The 18,586-nt window shown below is 32.4% G+C and overlaps 2 protein-coding genes across 2 annotated transcripts; one reads left to right on the forward strand and one right to left on the reverse strand.

Moving 5' to 3' along the window:
* The first annotated feature begins 2,842 nt into the window (after positions 1-2,842).
* Positions 2,843-15,959, forward strand: LOC143189921 (uncharacterized). Its single transcript, XM_076393916.1, has 10 exons — positions 2,843-3,106; positions 3,253-3,406; positions 8,421-8,565; positions 8,620-8,765; positions 8,820-9,025; positions 9,422-9,622; positions 9,770-10,028; positions 15,208-15,352; positions 15,407-15,552; positions 15,606-15,959. The coding sequence occupies exons 1-10, from the start codon at positions 2,915-2,917 to the stop codon at positions 15,812-15,814; spliced, it is 1,803 nt and encodes a 600-aa protein (XP_076250031.1). The 5' UTR covers positions 2,843-2,914; the 3' UTR covers positions 15,815-15,959.
* LOC143193323 (heterogeneous nuclear ribonucleoprotein A1, A2/B1 homolog) lies at positions 4,667-8,170 on the reverse strand. Its single transcript, XM_076399484.1, has 4 exons — positions 7,935-8,170; positions 6,865-7,786; positions 6,699-6,772; positions 4,667-4,938 (listed from the first exon to the last, which is right to left on the reverse strand). The coding sequence occupies exons 1-3, from the start codon at positions 7,953-7,955 to the stop codon at positions 6,708-6,710; spliced, it is 1,008 nt and encodes a 335-aa protein (XP_076255599.1). The 5' UTR covers positions 7,956-8,170; the 3' UTR covers positions 4,667-4,938; positions 6,699-6,707.
* Positions 15,960-18,586: the final 2,627 nt, after the last annotated feature.

Raw genomic sequence — 18,586 nt, forward strand, 5'->3', positions numbered from 1 at the left:
GTAACCAACGAAGAACTACACGATGACTTCGAAATCAAATGAATAATGAAGTGATACAAGATTTCGCCTTAAAACTATAATAAATAAGATTACTAAATCACAGTAACGTGGAACCTACACTGCTACTGGACAACACGCAGGAAATCGGAAAATTGAAGCAAACCAAATCGCACGAACTTATATAGTGTATTCTTAACTTTGGCATAAGAAGTTTAGTTTTATTTTAAATTGGGAAGTACATATTAATGTATTAATACCATACACGCCTTGCTTGTGTATTAATGGAAATACAACAGAACACTAGTACTAAAGTTATTTGAAAATTAAGATTGTACATCTAATCTAAGATGTAATTAATAAAAAACTTTAACTTATAACTATCGATAACTGCTTTGAATAAAATATAGATATATCGAACAAAAAAATTTCGACGAAAAATATCGATTTATTTTGTTTGATATTTTTTTCTAATTTTTTCAAATATTTTCATCAAAAAATATAGGTATATCAATATTATCTCGGCATCCCTAACTGGAACACTTTATATTAATAAACGTAGATTACTTTTTCAAGGTTATATTACAGTCGAACAACTGCAAACTCCGCTTGGCATTCGGTATTCCTCGAGATCCATCCAGTCCAATTCGCCGACGACCGGGTGGCGGGGGTGAGTCTATGCTTCCCTCCGCCGGTACAACCGCCCTGATTTACAGGATGAAGACAAATGCGAGCTTTCAGTGCTGCCATCTGTTCGGCAGAAATTGGAACATATTTCACCGCCTCGGTCGGATTTCCTGGTTCTTTTATTGATGACCGGGCGCCGGGATCGTTTCAAATTTTATTTTTTTCGCTCTCCCGCCTTTTTGCTTCATTTCGACATTTTTCAAAACAGGACATTGCCTGAATGCCCCCACTTATGGGCGTTAACAGTTACAACGACCGTCTGAAAGGTACCATTCGAATCACCTCCGCTAGAGCGATGTTTACACGCTGGTTGTTTCGCTTCTGTATTGTTTTCCTATCGGTGGAAAGAGGCCGCCGCTTCAGAGGCGTTATCAGCGATAATGCGGCGTTTATTTTTGATTTACGACTGACTTCCTGTCATTTGTTCTCACGACCGACATCGCCACGAACAAACAAACACACATACATACATATTTATTATTCTAATCGGGGTTATTTATGACCATTATGTCGGCTGGTCACGCTAAGTCAATTTGCATCGGGCCCTGGGTCGATGGGCCGCCACAAACCGCTTCCGAAACTCAAGGCATAAATACAACAAACAATTCTAACATAATTCGAATGTTATCAATAAAAACACTAGTTCTATTAAAAATATCAATGTTGCTTGCTTCAAATGTATTACGGACAAAATGGTGAAGGTTCCATAAGTTCATTCCATAAGTTACTCATGAAAAGGTAAATACAAAGGAAAGGACAAAGGAAAGGAAAACACATACCTTAAAACGACTTGAATTTTGGTTATAAAACTATCAACCTATTCTTAATTCTATTTCCATTAAAAATACATATCTGTGTCATTTCATGAACAAGCAAATCCATATATGACACAATGTCGAAGATAAATGTAAAATATTCAATTAAAGAACTTGTTTAGAAAAGGTGTTCGCTTCCCACATCGTTATTAAATGCGTCAAATCGAACGACGAAATGATGAAGGAACTTGGAAAGGTATCTATATTTTTCCGCGAGTAGTCCTTTACATATTTACTATTAATTATTATTAATAATGTAACTTACATTTTGCACCAAAAAAAGAAGTAGTGCCTGATTGGGACGACACATTTTCGTAAACATTTGACTATTTACATATTTATTATAAATATTATTTTAAACCAAAATCATGAATCCAAATGTGTATCGGTGGTCTGCAGTTCCTCAATGTCATCTCACATCGATAAAAACTCTAAATAAATTATTTCTTAACGCACCAAGGAAGAAAAATTCACAAATTTATGGTTAAGTCTTGCAAGACGAGACCCTGCAAGTATATTTGAATCTTCTGTAATTTATTTCTGTGAAAACCATTTTGATGTAAGTATTTACTACTTTTATGTTTGGCACGTACAATATCGAAATTAACATTACATACTGAATTATAGGTTAGGTTTCAGTTCTTTTTATGTAGATAATTACCTAAAATATTTAATTTGATTGCAATTGCAAAATAATATGGGAAATTATGTTCAATATCATATGATGGGGTCAGTTTCACAAGTCACCAAAATTTGAATGCCAACTAGACAGGATAAGCCAAACTTCTAAGGTTTTAGGGTTTCTTATCTAGCCTGGTTACCGGATTAGCTGGGATGATTTTCCTTACCAGATTTAGCTGGCTTAACAAGTGAAACAGAATTCATCAGCAATTAATGGTAAATTCAAATTAATAGTTCAAATATATATAAATAAACTAGCTTTGAAAGCCAGGAAAAAAACCAAATTACTTTTTCCCCAACCCACTATTTCAGCATATAAGTCAAGTGCAATTAGAAAATGGTGAAAAAGTTTATACATGTTTTGACTTATTAAATTGAACTTTAAGTTTAAAGCAACACATTATGTTATCGTTACATCTTCGCCATTTTCCTAAAAGACTTGAAGCTAGAATAGTGCTAATACATATTTCATTAATACACTATTACAGTTCCAGTTTGTTTGTTGATTTTTTATTAAAACCGTAGGCACGGTGACTATCGCTACTCTAATTAGTTCTAACATGTTTACTTTACTACAGATGTCATTTTTGTAAAAACAATTTAAAAGAAATTGAAGTTTCAAATAGCTTTAAATACCCGCCAAAACACTTCAATTTACGTGACGTAAGTGTTTCGTCGTGCTCGACGGTTTGTATGGTTACAGGTTTTATAGATACATTATTTTAATAGTAATTATGCATTCTAATGTATATCGATGGTGTGCGGTTCCTCAATGTAATAATACATCGGTAAAAACTCCGAATAAGTTGTTTGTTTTCGTTCCAAGAGTGAAAAAAGTTAGAGATATGTGGTTAAATCTAGCAAGGCGAGACCCTGCAGATATAGCCTCAAAATCGGTTATTTATTTCTGTGAAGACCATTTTGATGTAAGTATTTACTAGTTTTGTATTGCCTTTATGTTGTTTAATGTTCCTCATAAACGTAATATCCAGGTAAATGACACCTAACTAAATTTGAGGTTAGGTTCCATTTGTTTTGTTTATTGTGTATGAGTATAATTTTATTGTTGTAGTTACCAAATGATATGGAAAATTATATTGAATATAAAGTCATGGGCTCGGTTTTAAAAATGCGCATGAAGTCAGGGTGTATTCCCACAAAATTTGAATGCCAATCAGAGAAAAAAATTGAAGAACCTGAAAAATATCTTGCAAAGAAACTTTCAGGTACTTATCCATTCTTTTTTTACATTAGTCACGATTAAAACGTACATTTATTGTTTGGTTCAAGTGTACATTTTTTCTATTTGCCTGTTATGTTCTGTTAAGATAAAGTAACTGTGACCTTAGTTCAATTATATATAATTCAGTTCTCTTTTTGCTGCTTCCATTTTGGTAATAATTTCACTAGATAGGACTAACATCTATAAAAATGTTTTGCAAAAGTCCTCTTTTACAGTTTGCTATGCTTGCTGATGCAAATGGGTGAATAAAGAAAATTGTATCGATATTTTAACACCTCACAGTTTTTTCCACATGCTCAGAAACCTATTAAGAAGTGACTCACTTTTAATTGGCAATAAACTAAGTGCACCATTTCACAGTTCAAGGCAATGCTTTTTTTTCATCCACTATTACTGAGACAATTTGCAGGTAGCTTATATTCTGGACAAATGTTCCCTTTTGCTACGTAAATCTTTTCATCATGTTTGAGCTGATATAATTTGTGCCATCACCATATGATGCTTGCATAGATCTAAAAGTTTCAAACAAATAATTACAATACTTTATATGTTATAAACCCTTATGTATAACCACTTAATAAAGATAAAATACATATTTTTTTAGGGAAATGTACAACAATGATACATTGTTGCTTAATTTTTAAATATAGGCAAAACTTACTTGGAAATTTTAATATTTCAATATTAAACTCAGTCTCCAAGTAATGAAGTCCCCATCCAGGAATTGTTGTGTTGGAAAATCCATGTTCCTTTTTTTTATACTGTTGGTAACACAAAACTGATTATGTGATTATGAAATGTAAAATAAGTAGTATAAATAAATGTGTACATAAACTGGCTAAATGATTAGGAAATAGAGTGGTATCACTGAATGTTTAATAAGGCAAATTTTTAAAATGTATGTTTTTTATTTTTACCAAAATCTAAAGACATTTACTAATCTCACGTATAGTTTAACAGCAAATATACATTTTCAACATTTTTATGGTTTATTTTATATATCAATGTTTGTGATTATTATTGTCATCATTGTGCCCATTACTAGTACATATTATCGATAGCACTTCCAATATAATAATAAGTAATTCATCTAAGATATCTCTATCGTATATTATTATTATAAACATAATGTGAATTGTGAATAAGCCATTCAGCGACTGTATCCATTCTGCGAAATGTCAAGGAATTAAAAAACACTTTATTTTTTTAAATATTTATTTTTACAATTGAATAAAAATACCAATTACTTGAGAATTATTTATTTGTTGTCATTAATATATGCCTCCACAGCCGCCTCCGCGGCCTTTCCTATAAAATTTCGAGTGTGTCAAGATTCTTAAGCAGTATTATTGTACAGAATACAATATCAACACCGCTTATCGCAAAAAAATTGCCAAAACAATACCCGAGCATCTCTTGTTTCATAAACATCGAAGGAGGCACTGGTTACCTGAAAACTGTATTCTTGTCGCTTAACCAGGACTTACTGTCCATGGACATGCCAGGTGACTCCACCTGTTTGAACAAAAAACAAAATTTTATTGAATGTTTTTGAAACATGCATGGTTCACCGTTACGGCAATCAAGGGCATCGTTGAATTAAAATATAATAAATCCGGTGTGTGCATGCCTTAATTACCATAACCAGATGATTATCTATATGTATATAGGCTTCAGAGAGGGTGCCATATGTTATGGTGTTCCTTTGGGTTTTCATCCGCATCATTCGAGTGCCACTTTTTGTATTGTCCAACATCAATCTTTCTCTTTCCCAGATAGCAGATGTATGGTCTTCAATATGTGAAAGCGAAGCATTATTTTCTATTTCATGTGTATACATTTATTCTTCTTTATAAAACGTTTATAGGATCGGATGGATGATCTTTTTGTTTATGTAATAAATTGCTTCAGTCTTATGTTTCTTCGTCATTTTGCTTCTCTTATTCATACTTCTTTTTATATTATACAGCAATTTTTGGAGTTTTTTTCTAGTTTTTATTGAAACAATTGATGCTCTCTATATTTTATCCATCTCCCCCTGACTTTATCTGTAGATCTGTTTGCATTTAGTATTTGTTAAAAGTCATGATGAAAAAACGGTTTATTTAAGGACAATATACAGATGAAAACCCTCCAAAAAATACTATAGCATATATCCCCTACTATAAATTTCCATTTAACATACTAGTGCAGAAAAAACACGCTTGTGTACTGATACCTAACTACCCCAGATTTTTTTGTATTTGCGAACCTAACCAAGAAAAACCTGAGTTATTCAGAGGAAGAAAATCGTTCTGACTGATGTGGTAGTATTCAGACCGCGACTATAGTTTTTACTAAAACGAATTGGGTATATTTGGCAAACCACACAGAACACTTTCGAATGATTCACGATAATCAAAACGTTATCCGAGAGCTGTAGCAATCAAAACAATTTTCTCCCAACCTAACATAGATAAATATTGGAGACTATACATACCTAGCCTTAAAACGCATATCCTGTCCTATTCTAATCATAAAAAATTAAATATTTCGCTATCGTGCAAGGAATCTTCTCCTATCACTAAAAAAAATCCTGCGCCATAGTACGATTAAATTCGAACAACACGCGCCCTATTTCTCTTTTCCTCCAGTTAATATAAAAACAACAAAAATGATTAATGAGACCAAATTGCATCTGATTTATTTGTCATTTAATTAAAAATCTCCATCGTGTTTACACAAATCAAGTTACATCAATACTAATCCTAACCTAACCTAGTATAGAGCTCGCGAACTTTTATCCTCATCTAAATCATCACACGCCCCCTGTTTTATTCTATTCCAGTAAATCAATTCCTCGCTCTGTCTGTACTCACGCGAAAAATAAATACATTTACAATACTATATTAATACTATGAGCTATAATTTAGGGATTCCCTTCCATGACGCAGAGAAACACAAATTATCTTATCTAAAATTGATAGGATTCCTTAAAATATAAATGTATCCTAACATAATCTACTTCCATTGATATCAACTATAAAAGTCAATTAATCCACAGGTTTCTATGCATCAAAGAAAAGTAGAGCCAAATTTATTTGATTTTAATTTAAATATACATTCAGATTATTTATTGGCAGTGATAATTTGCCCTGCAAAACCTCCATTAAAAATAAAATATATATTAATGAATTGCTCCAGTACTGATTTAAATTAATATTTAGTGGATATATTACCAGATTTATCTTTAAAAAAAACCAAAGGGTCTGAGTACATTTAAACTTACAACTTACATTGTCAAATTAATATCGCCTGCCGCTTCCAGATTGGTTGTTCTGTTGATAACCGCCGCCATACCCGCCTGAGTCTAAAAAAGAAAATTAATTTCTCACTGTCCAACTGTTTTCCTTGCTATTTTTTAACTTATATATGCAATAAAATGATATCACAAAAACTTACTGTAAGGTTGTGGTCTTTGCTGCTGATAACTGCTTCTCACTGCACCGCCACCATAGCCTTGTTGATAATTGTTTCCAAAATTATTGTGGGGCTGTCCATTACCGCCACCTTGCACAGGCCCTCCCCAACTACCCCCACCATTGTAGCCCTGACCAGACCCAGACTGATTGTTCCATTGGTTTCCTTGATCCCACGGAACACTGTTCCAACCTCCTTGATTTCCTTGCTGCCACTGATTGCCTTGATTGTTCCAGCCATTATCGCCTTGGCCTCCCCATGATCCCTGGTTGCCATAAGCAGAATTACCACCTTGTGATGAACCTCTGTTCCTCACATGGGCACCCCTAGGCCCACCCCTGCCCTGACTTCCCTGTTGCATATCTGTCTTTGGAAGAGCCTTCTTAACATCCACCCTTTTCCCTTTAATTACATGATTTCCATATAATACTATTTTATCAACGGGGTCATAATCTTCAAACTCAATAAATGCAAATCCTCTTTTCTTCTTGGTCTCTTTGTCTGTAACAACGGTGCAAGAAAGAATAGTACCGTATGACTTGAAATGATTTTTCAAGTCCTCCTCTTCAATGTCATCCTTCAAAGCACCCACAAACAGCTTTTTTACAGTCGCTCCAGTTTCCGGCCGACTGATATCCTGCCGGGGAACAGCCCGTTTTGGTTCAACTACACGCCCATCCACTCTATGGGGTCGCGCAGCTTGAGCATCGTCAACCATATGGGCCTTGGAGTATGTAATAAATCCAAAACCTCTGCTTCTTTTGGTCATAGCGTCTTTCATAACCACCACATCAACAATTTCGCCCCATTGTTCAAAATGAGCTTTCAATGAGTCATCAGTAGTATGGAAATCCAAACCTCCAATGAAAAGTTTACGATATTGTTCTGCTTCCATTTTATCGGTCTAAAATATAATTATTTTAAGGAATATTGAAAAACACCAATTTTTAGGCTTTATTTCTGTTTGTTTGAATAACAATATGCGACACCTCATACTAGTGTATTCTAAGGTAATATTACACACGATATGTAAAATATATATATATACTTACGTTTCCGGTTTCAGTTTTCATGTTTGTTGGTTTAGTAGCCCCACGAAATATTATACTTGCTTATTAAAATTGGGAAAACACTGGGACACAAACAACGCCGACAAAAACAAAATGGCTGATGTTTGTATGTATTACCAACATACCAATAATATGGCAGAAATATTATTCTCCACGTAAATTTTTTAATGATATAAAATAATTATGTGTATAGAAACAATAATACCAACACTAGCGATAAAATAACTGTAAAGATGATAAGAATTAAATTTGGATTTATTATGTTGGTGTTTGATATTAAGGTTTTAATAATAGAATAGAATAAATGGAATACATTTTGAAGAGAAGATTTTGTCATCTGACATATGTCTACAAAGAGGTTATGTTTATAATAGTAATTATAACATAAGTTTTAAAAGTAAAATTATGGTGAAAAGTATACATCAAAATTAATATTTTTTATGTAATAACCATATACCGGTATTTTAGCGCGACAAAATGCGGATTCTACTATTGCTACCTCTAGTGATCAAGTTCAACAACCGCCAGAAGAGTTTTCAGTTGAAAAGATTTTGGATAAAAGAAGCCGAAATGGCAAAGTTGAATATTTGTTGAAATGGAAAGGTTATAGTGAGTAAGTTATGTTGCAGTTGTCCTAATATTCAAGCTAAGGTAAAAAATATTTTAGTGAAGACAATACTTGGGAACCAGAGGAAAATCTTGATTGCCCAGATCTAATTGCCGCTTATGAATCTCAATTTGAAACTATTTGTGTTCCAGATAATGATGATAAGAACAAAAGAAAAAATATTACTGAAGATAACAGAGCAAGAGGTATTATACATATTTTTCTGTATTATCATGACCCCTGTCATCTATTATTTATAGGATTTGATCGAGGCTTGGAACCTGACAAAATTGTTGGAGCTACAGATGCTAGTGGGGAACTGATGTTTTTAATGATGTGGAAGAATTGTAAGGAAGCTGATCTGGTACCAGCTAGTCAAGTAAATGTCCGGTGTCCAGAAATTGTGATAAACTATTATGAAAATAAGAAAATGTGGTATACGAAGGAAACTGTAATAGAACTGGACTAAAATTAGAGGATAGAACCATTAGATTTTGTTTTATTATTGGAAAGTATTGATATAGTTAAGTACAAATTTTTCATTTATGTGGATTTTTGATGCAAATAGTGTTTGGAAGGTTGAAAGTTTGTTTATATATAGTTAAAATAAAAGTATAGAGTATGCTGCATTGTTTTTTTTTTACTAAAAATTGTAGTATCAATCTTATGTATAGTGGTGGACTATATCATAGATATATCATTTCTACAGAAAATAATGGTTTTCATAAAAGCACTTTTTTGTGCTTTAAATTTTAAGTTCGCGCCGAAAGTTTCAACGCTGTCATGGCGTTCGCAAATAACGTCACGTCTATGTAAATTAGCCATGAATTAGGAGCTAAAACATCACTACCATTAATTATAGGTGTTAATCATGAATTCCAGAGTGTATAAGTGGTGTGTAGTCCCTCAATGCGTCAATACATCAATAAAAACTCCCAACAAATTATTTGTTTATGTTCCACACAACAAGGCGACGCGGAATAAATGGCTTAATCTTGCACGACGAGATCCATCGGAAATATGTCAAAATTCTCCAATTTATTTTTGCGAGGATCATTTCAATGTAAGTTATTTTTTACTTTATTTTATATATTGTGAAGTGATATGCGTCTTTGTTTAATTTAATAAGTTCCAACATTTTTGAGGTTAGATCTTATTTTGAATAATATTCACTTCCTTATGTTGTAAATAATACATATTAATTTTTCAGTTGCCAAACGATATGGTTAATTTTATGGAGTATCATGTCATGGGGATGGTATCACAGGTTCGAATGAAACCGGGTTGTGTTCCTACAAAATTTGAATGTCAATTGAATGCAAATACAAATGACTCTAGCACTAGGGTACAACCACATATACTTAAAAAACAAAGGAAAATATTAATTGAAGAACGTGTAAAAGATTCAGGAGAAAGAAAAAATACGATAAAACATGAGGACCTTGTTGAAACTTTCTTTGAAAGTTCAGGTATTTATTTGTTCATATTTTATTCAAATCTAAAGTAAAAACACAATTACTTATTTTTCATTATTAATAGTGATAAAGAATTAAAACATAGCTATTTACTAATATAATTAAATAGTTAAATTTACTGAATGTAATTGTTAAGTGCTCTATTATAGTCTTCCATCTAGTAGGGATCATTTTAATGTAAGGTTTTATTTTATTCAGTATAATATATAGTGGTGTTGCTTCAATTAATTTTATAATCATAGAATAAAGAAAAAAGTTTCTTTATTCTGTTTATAATAAATTCCAAACTTTTGAGGTTAGATTTAATCTTTTCAGTAACTTTCACTACAGTTCAATCATTTTGGTCATTAAAGAACATGCTGAATATTTTGAAAAACTATTCTATAATATTCTAATTTATTAATTACTTTAGTAGAAAATAAAGGTTTTGGGAAAAGTTTTTTTCTATTTTAAGATTAGGATTTCGCGCCAATGCGCTCGCCGATATGTAACGTCAGTACTCAGTAAATCAATTGCAAACTTAAAAGATCAAAATCATTAATTTGACTTGTTTATTATGAATGCCAAAGTGTATAAGTGGTGTGTGGTCCCTCAATGTTATAATACAACAAAAAAAACTCCTACAAAATTATTTATTTACGTCCCAAACAACATGACAATGCGAAATAAGTGGCTTAATCTTGCACGGCGAGACCCAACATCTATAGGGCCAAATTCTTCAGTTTATTTCTGTGAAGATCATTTTGATGTAAGTTTATTATTTCATTTGATATTTTATAAAATAGTGTGTGCTTTTGTTAACTTAATTCAATTATAAATATTACCTGTTTGAGGTTAGATGTGAGACTTTAATATATTTGCCACTTAATATCTTAATGTCTACTTTATTCATTTCCTAGTTGCCAAGCGATATGATCAATTTTATGGAGTATCATGTGATGGGGTCGATATCGAAGGTACAAATGAAACCAGGGTGTATTCCTACAAAATTTGAATGCCAATCAGATAGAAAAAAACGAACATCTAATACTATAGTACAACCACATGTTCTTAAAAAACAAAGAAAAGCGTTAATTGAAGAATGTGAAAAAGATATAGAAGAAAAAAATATAAAACATGAGGACATTGTCGAAACTTTATTTGAAAATTCAGGTACATATTTGTTCATATTTTAATTGAAGTAAAACTGAAAATTAATACAGTTAATTACTTAGCATTATCAATAATGACGCAGAAGGAAACACCAATTATTGTAAACTATACAGCATTTATTATGGGTTTTTTATGAGAACACCTGAAAAACTATTTCAAGAAAATAAAATTACAATATGTGTGCTATTAAAATGAAGCTGAAATAATTCATGATCTGCATCTGTTAGTGGTAACAGCAGTCGTAGTAGATGATAAATTTGTCTTTGACCGCGATTGTTTTGTTAACTTATTTAATATACAAGTTTGAATGTTACTAAATAACTTTTATGACATAATACCTCAAAAGTGGCATGAAATTGTCTTGAATGTCTTGTCAATGAATAGTCTATTGCATTTTTTAACGTTTGTCAAAAAGTGGTTAGTATAATTTCCCATCCCTGAAACTAATGCATTTGGTGGTGGGGTAATTTTATTTTTCCACCGGTACAACATAACCCAGTAGATTCACCTCTGTATTTACCCAGTTATAAATGATTTGTTGGCGGAATCACCAAATTTCTATGGTGTCGTGCTCGCTTGTTGTGTTTGATGTGCACGAATTAGTTGAATTTTAAGCCTATCCACTTCATTTCTCGTCACTCTCGAACCCAATTTGGACATATCACTATACCTATTAACATTTTTTGTCTCTCAGTATTTATTTGTTAGGTTAGCACATGAGGAAGCCCATCACATTTAACTGACTTGACGATCTAAGTCAAGTCGTCGTCGTCTTGTTATTGTTAATAACTAAAGTAAAGAAAGTTTTCGCGCAATAAATTTGTGACCTAAATAATAACAAATGGAAAATACATTGACGAAGTATAATTTACCATTAAGTCACTACATTTTTCAACCCTATTATTGGTAAATGTTGTAAATGTAAATTATTTGTAATTAAGTTGCGTAAGTTTCTAACAGATGATTGTGTAAGTTTATTACGCAACACTCCTACTGTGTGTTGGGTCAACTTCCAGTAAACGGCGCCGTGTTTGGATTTCTTTAGCTAATGTTTTTTGTTTGGAATTGATGAACACCCACTAATAATTGTTGCCAATGTCAACTTTTACTTGTTTTTGACCTTAATGTTAGCTCTTAATTTTTTTGTTGTTTGTTTTGATCTTAATGTCATTTCTTCCGTGTGGGATATAAAGTTTTAATACATTTTAAATCGATTTCCGTTTTTAAGAAAACTCTGGGTTAAAGTGGATTTAGACATAGTTTGCGACCATTTATTTAGATATTAGCTGACCCGGCAAACTTCGTACTGTCTCAATCGATAAATAAAAGATCTAATAATCCGTAATTAATAAAAAAAATGTTCCGTGTGAAGGAATTTTTATTATTATTTTCGATTAATTACACATGATGTTTCATACTTGAAAACAGAGTTTTCCTGAAATACTGGCTATTTATAAGGTTTTAGTTAAATATTTACAGACACACACAGTTATGAAGCTTTCTGATAAACTATATTTTTTGTTTTGTTTTGTGGTGCGTAAATAAACAAAGATCACAGTTTTCCGACGCGCCAACACTCGACTTATAATTATCCATGCGCTAAACAGGGAAACTCCAAGTTGATTCCGCAAACTTCCAACGACTGGCCTTGAGATTTATTTATGGTCATCGCGAAGGCCAGGCGTATTGGAAATTGTAAACGTTTAAAATCGATTGGCAAATCCGTTGGAATCATCGGTATACACGGTATCAAGACATCCTCTCCTTTCTATTTTCCCTTTATGATTATTGCCTCAATGACGTTATTAATCATCTTTTTCACAGCCAGTCTTGTTCCATTGCACAGTCGACGTTAATTAATGTTACGCAGCAAAGGATACGCCAAATTGCTTCGTTGCTACTTACATAGCGACCCATCTGGTACTGTGATATTTCGTCATTTGTATTGGTTACAGCGAAGATGGCCATATCGATATCTTTGTAACATATTTACGTATATACTTTATCGACTTCATGGAGTCACAATATTCCACATTGATGTGAGTCTCTAAAGCTTTGGATAATATTGGCGAGTATGGCACAATTCAAGGATTGTCTACATCAACATTTTGTCCTCTTACCTTCACAACTACCAATCGCCCATTATCCACAACTGATCGCCGACGATACAATGGGTATCCATCATTTCCCGTTATGGTTTCAGTAATCAGGTCTCTTGGCTATCGTTTGGAACACTTGCAGTTGAGAGTTGTGGTTGAAAACTCTGCAAGGTCCATGTATCATGTGTTTGGTAACTATTGCATGCAATTTTGGGTCAACTGTGGGAAAGTGGGCATGAAATTGTCCTGTATAATATGTGTAGCGCCAAATGATGTCATCTGAAAACAGCTGTTATATTTCTGAATGTTGGCCAAGAAGTACTTAGAATCATTTCCAATCCCAGAAAATAAAGAGCGTAAAGGATCTGGTGGTGGGACCAATTGTGGCAATTTTACTTTGCCTTCAGCACAACATAATCCAGTAGATTCACCACTGTATTTTAACGCCTTGCAATATTTACAAATTATTGTCATTTCCCTAATTGTTACCGATTTGCCGGCACAATAATCTATTGCCGCATCATAGTGGAATGCAGCTCGTTCCAGGATCACAGGAGCACTGTGTCTGCGGAATCGTTCAGTTTTATTATGTCGTGCTCTTTGTTGTTGTGCACGAACTCGTTGCATTCTAAGCCTATCTACTTCATTGTTACTCTCTAACGAACGCAATTCTGAGCAATACGACTATTTTCTCACTCTGGAAATCAGTGCGGTTAGCACGTGAGGTAGCTCTTCGCACATTTGATTGACTGCGACGATCTAATTCAGGTCATCTTCTCCTCGACATCGTAAATTTTTATTAATCAAAGTGAGAAAAGTTCTCGCGCACTTGGCGGTAAAGTGTCACTATCACAAAAAATCACCAAAAAAAAAAGAGCACGTAATTTGAAATGTCACTATTACAAAGGATCACCGAAGTTAAGAAAGTTCTTGCGCTCGTAGATTGTCGGATTCGATCCTCGACATCAAAGAAAAAACAAAATTGTTGTTTATATATATATATATATATATATATATATATATATATATAGGTTGACTTTGAAATTAAGGTTTGTAACCAGAAATTTTAACGTGACAGGAGAGCTTAGTTGGAAATTTTAAAATCGAAAGATTTGATTGACTGAAAATAATTCCGTGACGTTTTATAGTGTTTATTGCAATGCCGAAGAGAAGACGAGCCGATATAGGTCGTCGAAGTCAATCAAACGTGCGTCGGGCTACTTCACGTGCAAATCGTACTGATGACCAGCGAGTGAGAGATAATTTTAATAGTCGTATTGGTATGTTCTTATTGCGTTCGGTAGTGGCTGAAAATGAACAAGTTCGTGCATATCAAATACAACAGGAACATGAGCAATTGCGCCAACGCAATGCTCCTGTGAACCTGGAACAATCGATATTCCATTACAATCCAAGAATCGATTACGGCGCGGACAGATCAATAACAATAGGAGAAAAGTCAATCATTTTCCTGCGTTGTAAGGCGTTGACATACTACGGTAAGTTTCCTGGATTCTGTTTTTTTCAAGTTCCCATTTAATAACCTCACGAAATTCAAACCGTACACCATGCAGCCTAGTTAATAAAATTAGAAATGATAATCTCTGATAAAGAGTTATGAACAAATAAATTGTAAATGTGTGATACGAAGTTCACCTTGTCATCTAGTAATAAACATTAAAGCGGATTTATAATTACAAATTAAAAATCAGTGATTGTAAGCATAACTATTTGTTATTAGACTTAGTAATTTATTAACTGGAAAACTATTTCTAGCTTTATAACGTATATATGAGTCACTGTCATATAATTACATATATATTTCAAAAATAACCAAATCTGTTATTTGCATCAGCTGCATAGATGTGACCCATTCTGTCCATCTTCTTTTTCTAAATCTAAAATTATTCCTATTATTCCAGCACGACAAAGTACGGATTCTACTGTAGCTACATCAAGTAATCAAGTTCAACAGCCTCCAGAAGAGTTTTCGGTTGAAAAAATTCTGGATAAAAGAAGTCGAAATGGCAAAATCGAGTATTTGTTGAAATGGAAAGGTTATACTGAGTAAGTTATGTTGCAGTTGCACTAGTATTCAAGATAATATAAAGGATGTTTTAGTGAAGATAATACATGGGAACCAGAGGAAAATCTGGATTGCCCTAATTTAATTGCTGCTTATGAATCTCAGTTTGAAACTATTCCTGTTTCAGATAATGATGATAAGAACAAAACGAAAACTATTATTGAAGATAACAGAGCAAGAGGTAAAAGTATATCCTTGTTCTAGCAGTTGTAGCCTTTAATCTTTTATATTTAGGATTTGATCGAGGCCTGGAGCCTGATAAAATCGTTGGGGCTACAGATGCTAGTGGAGAACTGATGTTTTTAATGATGTGGAAGAATTGTAAGGAAGCTGATTTAGTACCAGCCAACCAAGTAAATGTGCGGTGCCCGGAAATAGTGATAAACTATTACGAAAATAAAAAAATATGGTATACGAAGGAAACTGTTATAGAAGTGGACTAAAATATTTAGAATATCGATTTATCATTGCAGAGAATCAATGAAGTTAAGTACAAATTTCTCATTTACAGGGATTTTAGATAAAAATAATGTATAGAAAATTCAAAGACTGGCACAGATTGGAAATAAATCCATAAAATATACTAAACTGTGGGTTTTAATTTACTGACTTTTTATTTAAAAGTTGTAGTCAGAATTAAAAATTTATTAGTTTACCAGTATCTTGATCTGGCGGTACTTGATCTAACTTTTTTTGTCCAATATTTTCCTTAAATTTGTGTTGTTTGTTGTTATTTGTGGATTACTGGAATAATAGTATGACAAAAAATCCAATAGCATCAAAATGCATCTGGCCATTAGATCATTTTATTTGATAATGGTGTAAAATGTTTCTCTTTTGTCAGATCCAATATTGTTCCAAATGTTATAGTGCCCAAAATTAGTTATTATTATGGCACAATTAAAAAAGCCACACCAAACACTTTCAGGAATTGTTTTGTTATTATTATACGTGGGTTTTCCGAATCTCATGTGAAATGAACAAAAATGAAGGTTCAAACGCGGTAGAGGTGCTTATATAAAGATAATATGCACTTAAAAAAAGGAAATTATTTGGGTCTATAGAACTTGGAAAATAGTCAATGGATTCCCTAGAAAATTTATACAACCTTACATTTTAACAAAGATATAGTTTTGTATACATTTTACTCGGAAGTTCCAACGGAAATGGAACATTTATTCTAAATTGTTTTATAATTTGTTGTAGTTACGTTGTCATACTAAATGTTATCATGTTAACCGTTTTTAAGGAACAAATTAAAACAGAGCAATTTACTTTTACTGAAGATTTAATATTAGATTTCTTATACTCAGCGCCCATGAAGTATTTAGAAAGATTAGAGGGATTAAAAAGAATCATTCACGTATGATATTTTTCCCTTGTTAGCTCTACACATAATATTTTCACTAATACATTTGATTTTGAATTTGTAAATTGCATTTTGACGTTAGATTTTAGATTATTTATGTTTGTTAAGTCATATATAGTTATAAAATGATCTAATATATATTTACGAAATATATTTTATTTGCGTTGCAGGCTGCCTGTAGAAATATATGTATTTACCCAACAGTACAGATTATTAAATTATAGAAAGGAACTACTAATATTTAGATGTTTTATTTTAGGCTAATATAGCGGAGTATCAAATCAGACCAAATGTATATATCGAAATGCGCATGTGCTGAAGGAACCAATTATATATCTTGCTTCTCTAGGAAGATTAGGAGGTGACATCATGTATGTTAGGTTCTCGGAACTTATTCAGTTATGTGTCATGTTTTTATTGGAGTCAGTCTCAAAATATTGTATCTAGTATTATGTGAACATATTGTAAAGTGAGTGAAGTTTTCATTTCATTCAATAAGTTACTACAGATCGTGGCCGGGTTTAGTTAGTCTTATCTAAATTGTTTAGGATAAGACGTGAAAGCAACTCTGACCGGTGATCCTAAGAAAGTTCAAATTTTACAAGAAAATAAATAGCAGTATTTATTTTTTAAAAACCACCATTTGAGTGCGACCAAGCAGAAGAGAAACTGATTGAAACGATCCGGACAAAGGCTTTCGGATTAATCTTTATATTGGCAAGTTTCGCTCTGTCTTCATCGGCGTTTGTAATAAATAGGAACTCGCTGAGAATGAGAATCGATGATTGCGTGGTGGAAATAAAAAAAGCTACAGCACGTTCGGAAATAGTTTATATACGAATATAAGTTTATAATTTTATGTAACGCAAAATGATGGGTAATATATATTTTTGAGTTCATTATTTGATGTTCAGACAACGAAAATTAAAAAAATTGTCTAATAAAAGAGTACAATTGCACAGACCAATTATTAAAAAATATGTTTACCAACGAATTTCTCAGATTATAATATTGTGTATCAAAAATAAGTTTAAAATGTCTTCATTGCAAATTGCTCATTTAATTCACATGGAGGAAACTTGCGAAAATGTTAATATATACTAATTTTACATCAAATTAACTACATTGCTCCTGATTGCATGCAGCGTGGAGATACAAAAGATATTTACAAAGTATTCATGTTTTATATGTGAAGGAGATAATTTACAGAGAATTACAAAATGAGCACCGGCTGCTCTTGAGTTGACTGATGCTCAGTCGACAATTGGTAAACTTCGGCAGTTTGCGCCTCATTTTGCGATGTTGCCATTTACAAGCAGTCGAGAGGTAAATACAATCATCAGTTCGGTTTGGGCAGAACATGAAGGAGAAGGAAAAACGATGGAATATCAACAAAATGGATAATTGCTGGAATGGATTACTTTTGGTCACTTACACAGAGAAGTACAAAAAACACCACACGAAGTAACGGGGAAGAAAACTCAAAAAAACAAGCACCTAAATTCTCATTTTAATAATTTAATATTACTGTAAGTAAACGTAACAATAAAAACTATATTTTTTAAATTTGTATATATTAAAATTTCCCTTTATATGTCCTATATATATATATATATATATATATATATATATATATATATATATATATATATATATATATATATATAATCCGTGTTATATTGTAAGAGTATAGTGGACAATAAAAAAAAATTGAAAACTGGAAATACATAAGGTTTAAGTAAACCGGTTTAAAAAGTTTTTACAAACATTTTTTTGATAACTTGTATTAAAATTTATGGGTCACTAATACTATATATATCTATTAGTGACTAATACCCATTTCTAA

The sequence above is a fragment of the Rhynchophorus ferrugineus genome, unplaced genomic scaffold, assembly GCF_030347505.1.
Source record: "Rhynchophorus ferrugineus isolate W39M unplaced genomic scaffold, kcgeb_rfMv2 rfM1, whole genome shotgun sequence".
In the NCBI taxonomy this organism is placed as follows: Eukaryota; Metazoa; Arthropoda; class Insecta; order Coleoptera; family Curculionidae; genus Rhynchophorus; species Rhynchophorus ferrugineus.

Coding starts and splice junctions, on each gene's coding strand:
- LOC143193323 (XM_076399484.1), bottom strand. CDS start 7,955: ATGAAAACTGAAACCGGAAAC. Junction 7,787..7,934: donor TGAAAACTGAAACCGGAAAC/GTAAGTATATAT, acceptor ATTATATTTTAG/ACCGATAAAATGGAAGCAGA. Junction 6,773..6,864: donor GCAAAGACCACAACCTTACA/GTAAGTTTTTGT, acceptor TTTCTTTTTTAG/ACTCAGGCGGGTATGGCGGC.
- LOC143189921 (XM_076393916.1), top strand. CDS start 2,915: ATGCATTCTAATGTATATCGATGGTGTGCGGTTCCTCAATGTAATAAT. Junction 8,566..8,619: donor AAATGGAAAGGTTATAGTGA/GTAAGTTATGTT, acceptor AAAATATTTTAG/TGAAGACAATACTTGGGAAC. Junction 15,353..15,406: donor AAATGGAAAGGTTATACTGA/GTAAGTTATGTT, acceptor AGGATGTTTTAG/TGAAGATAATACATGGGAAC.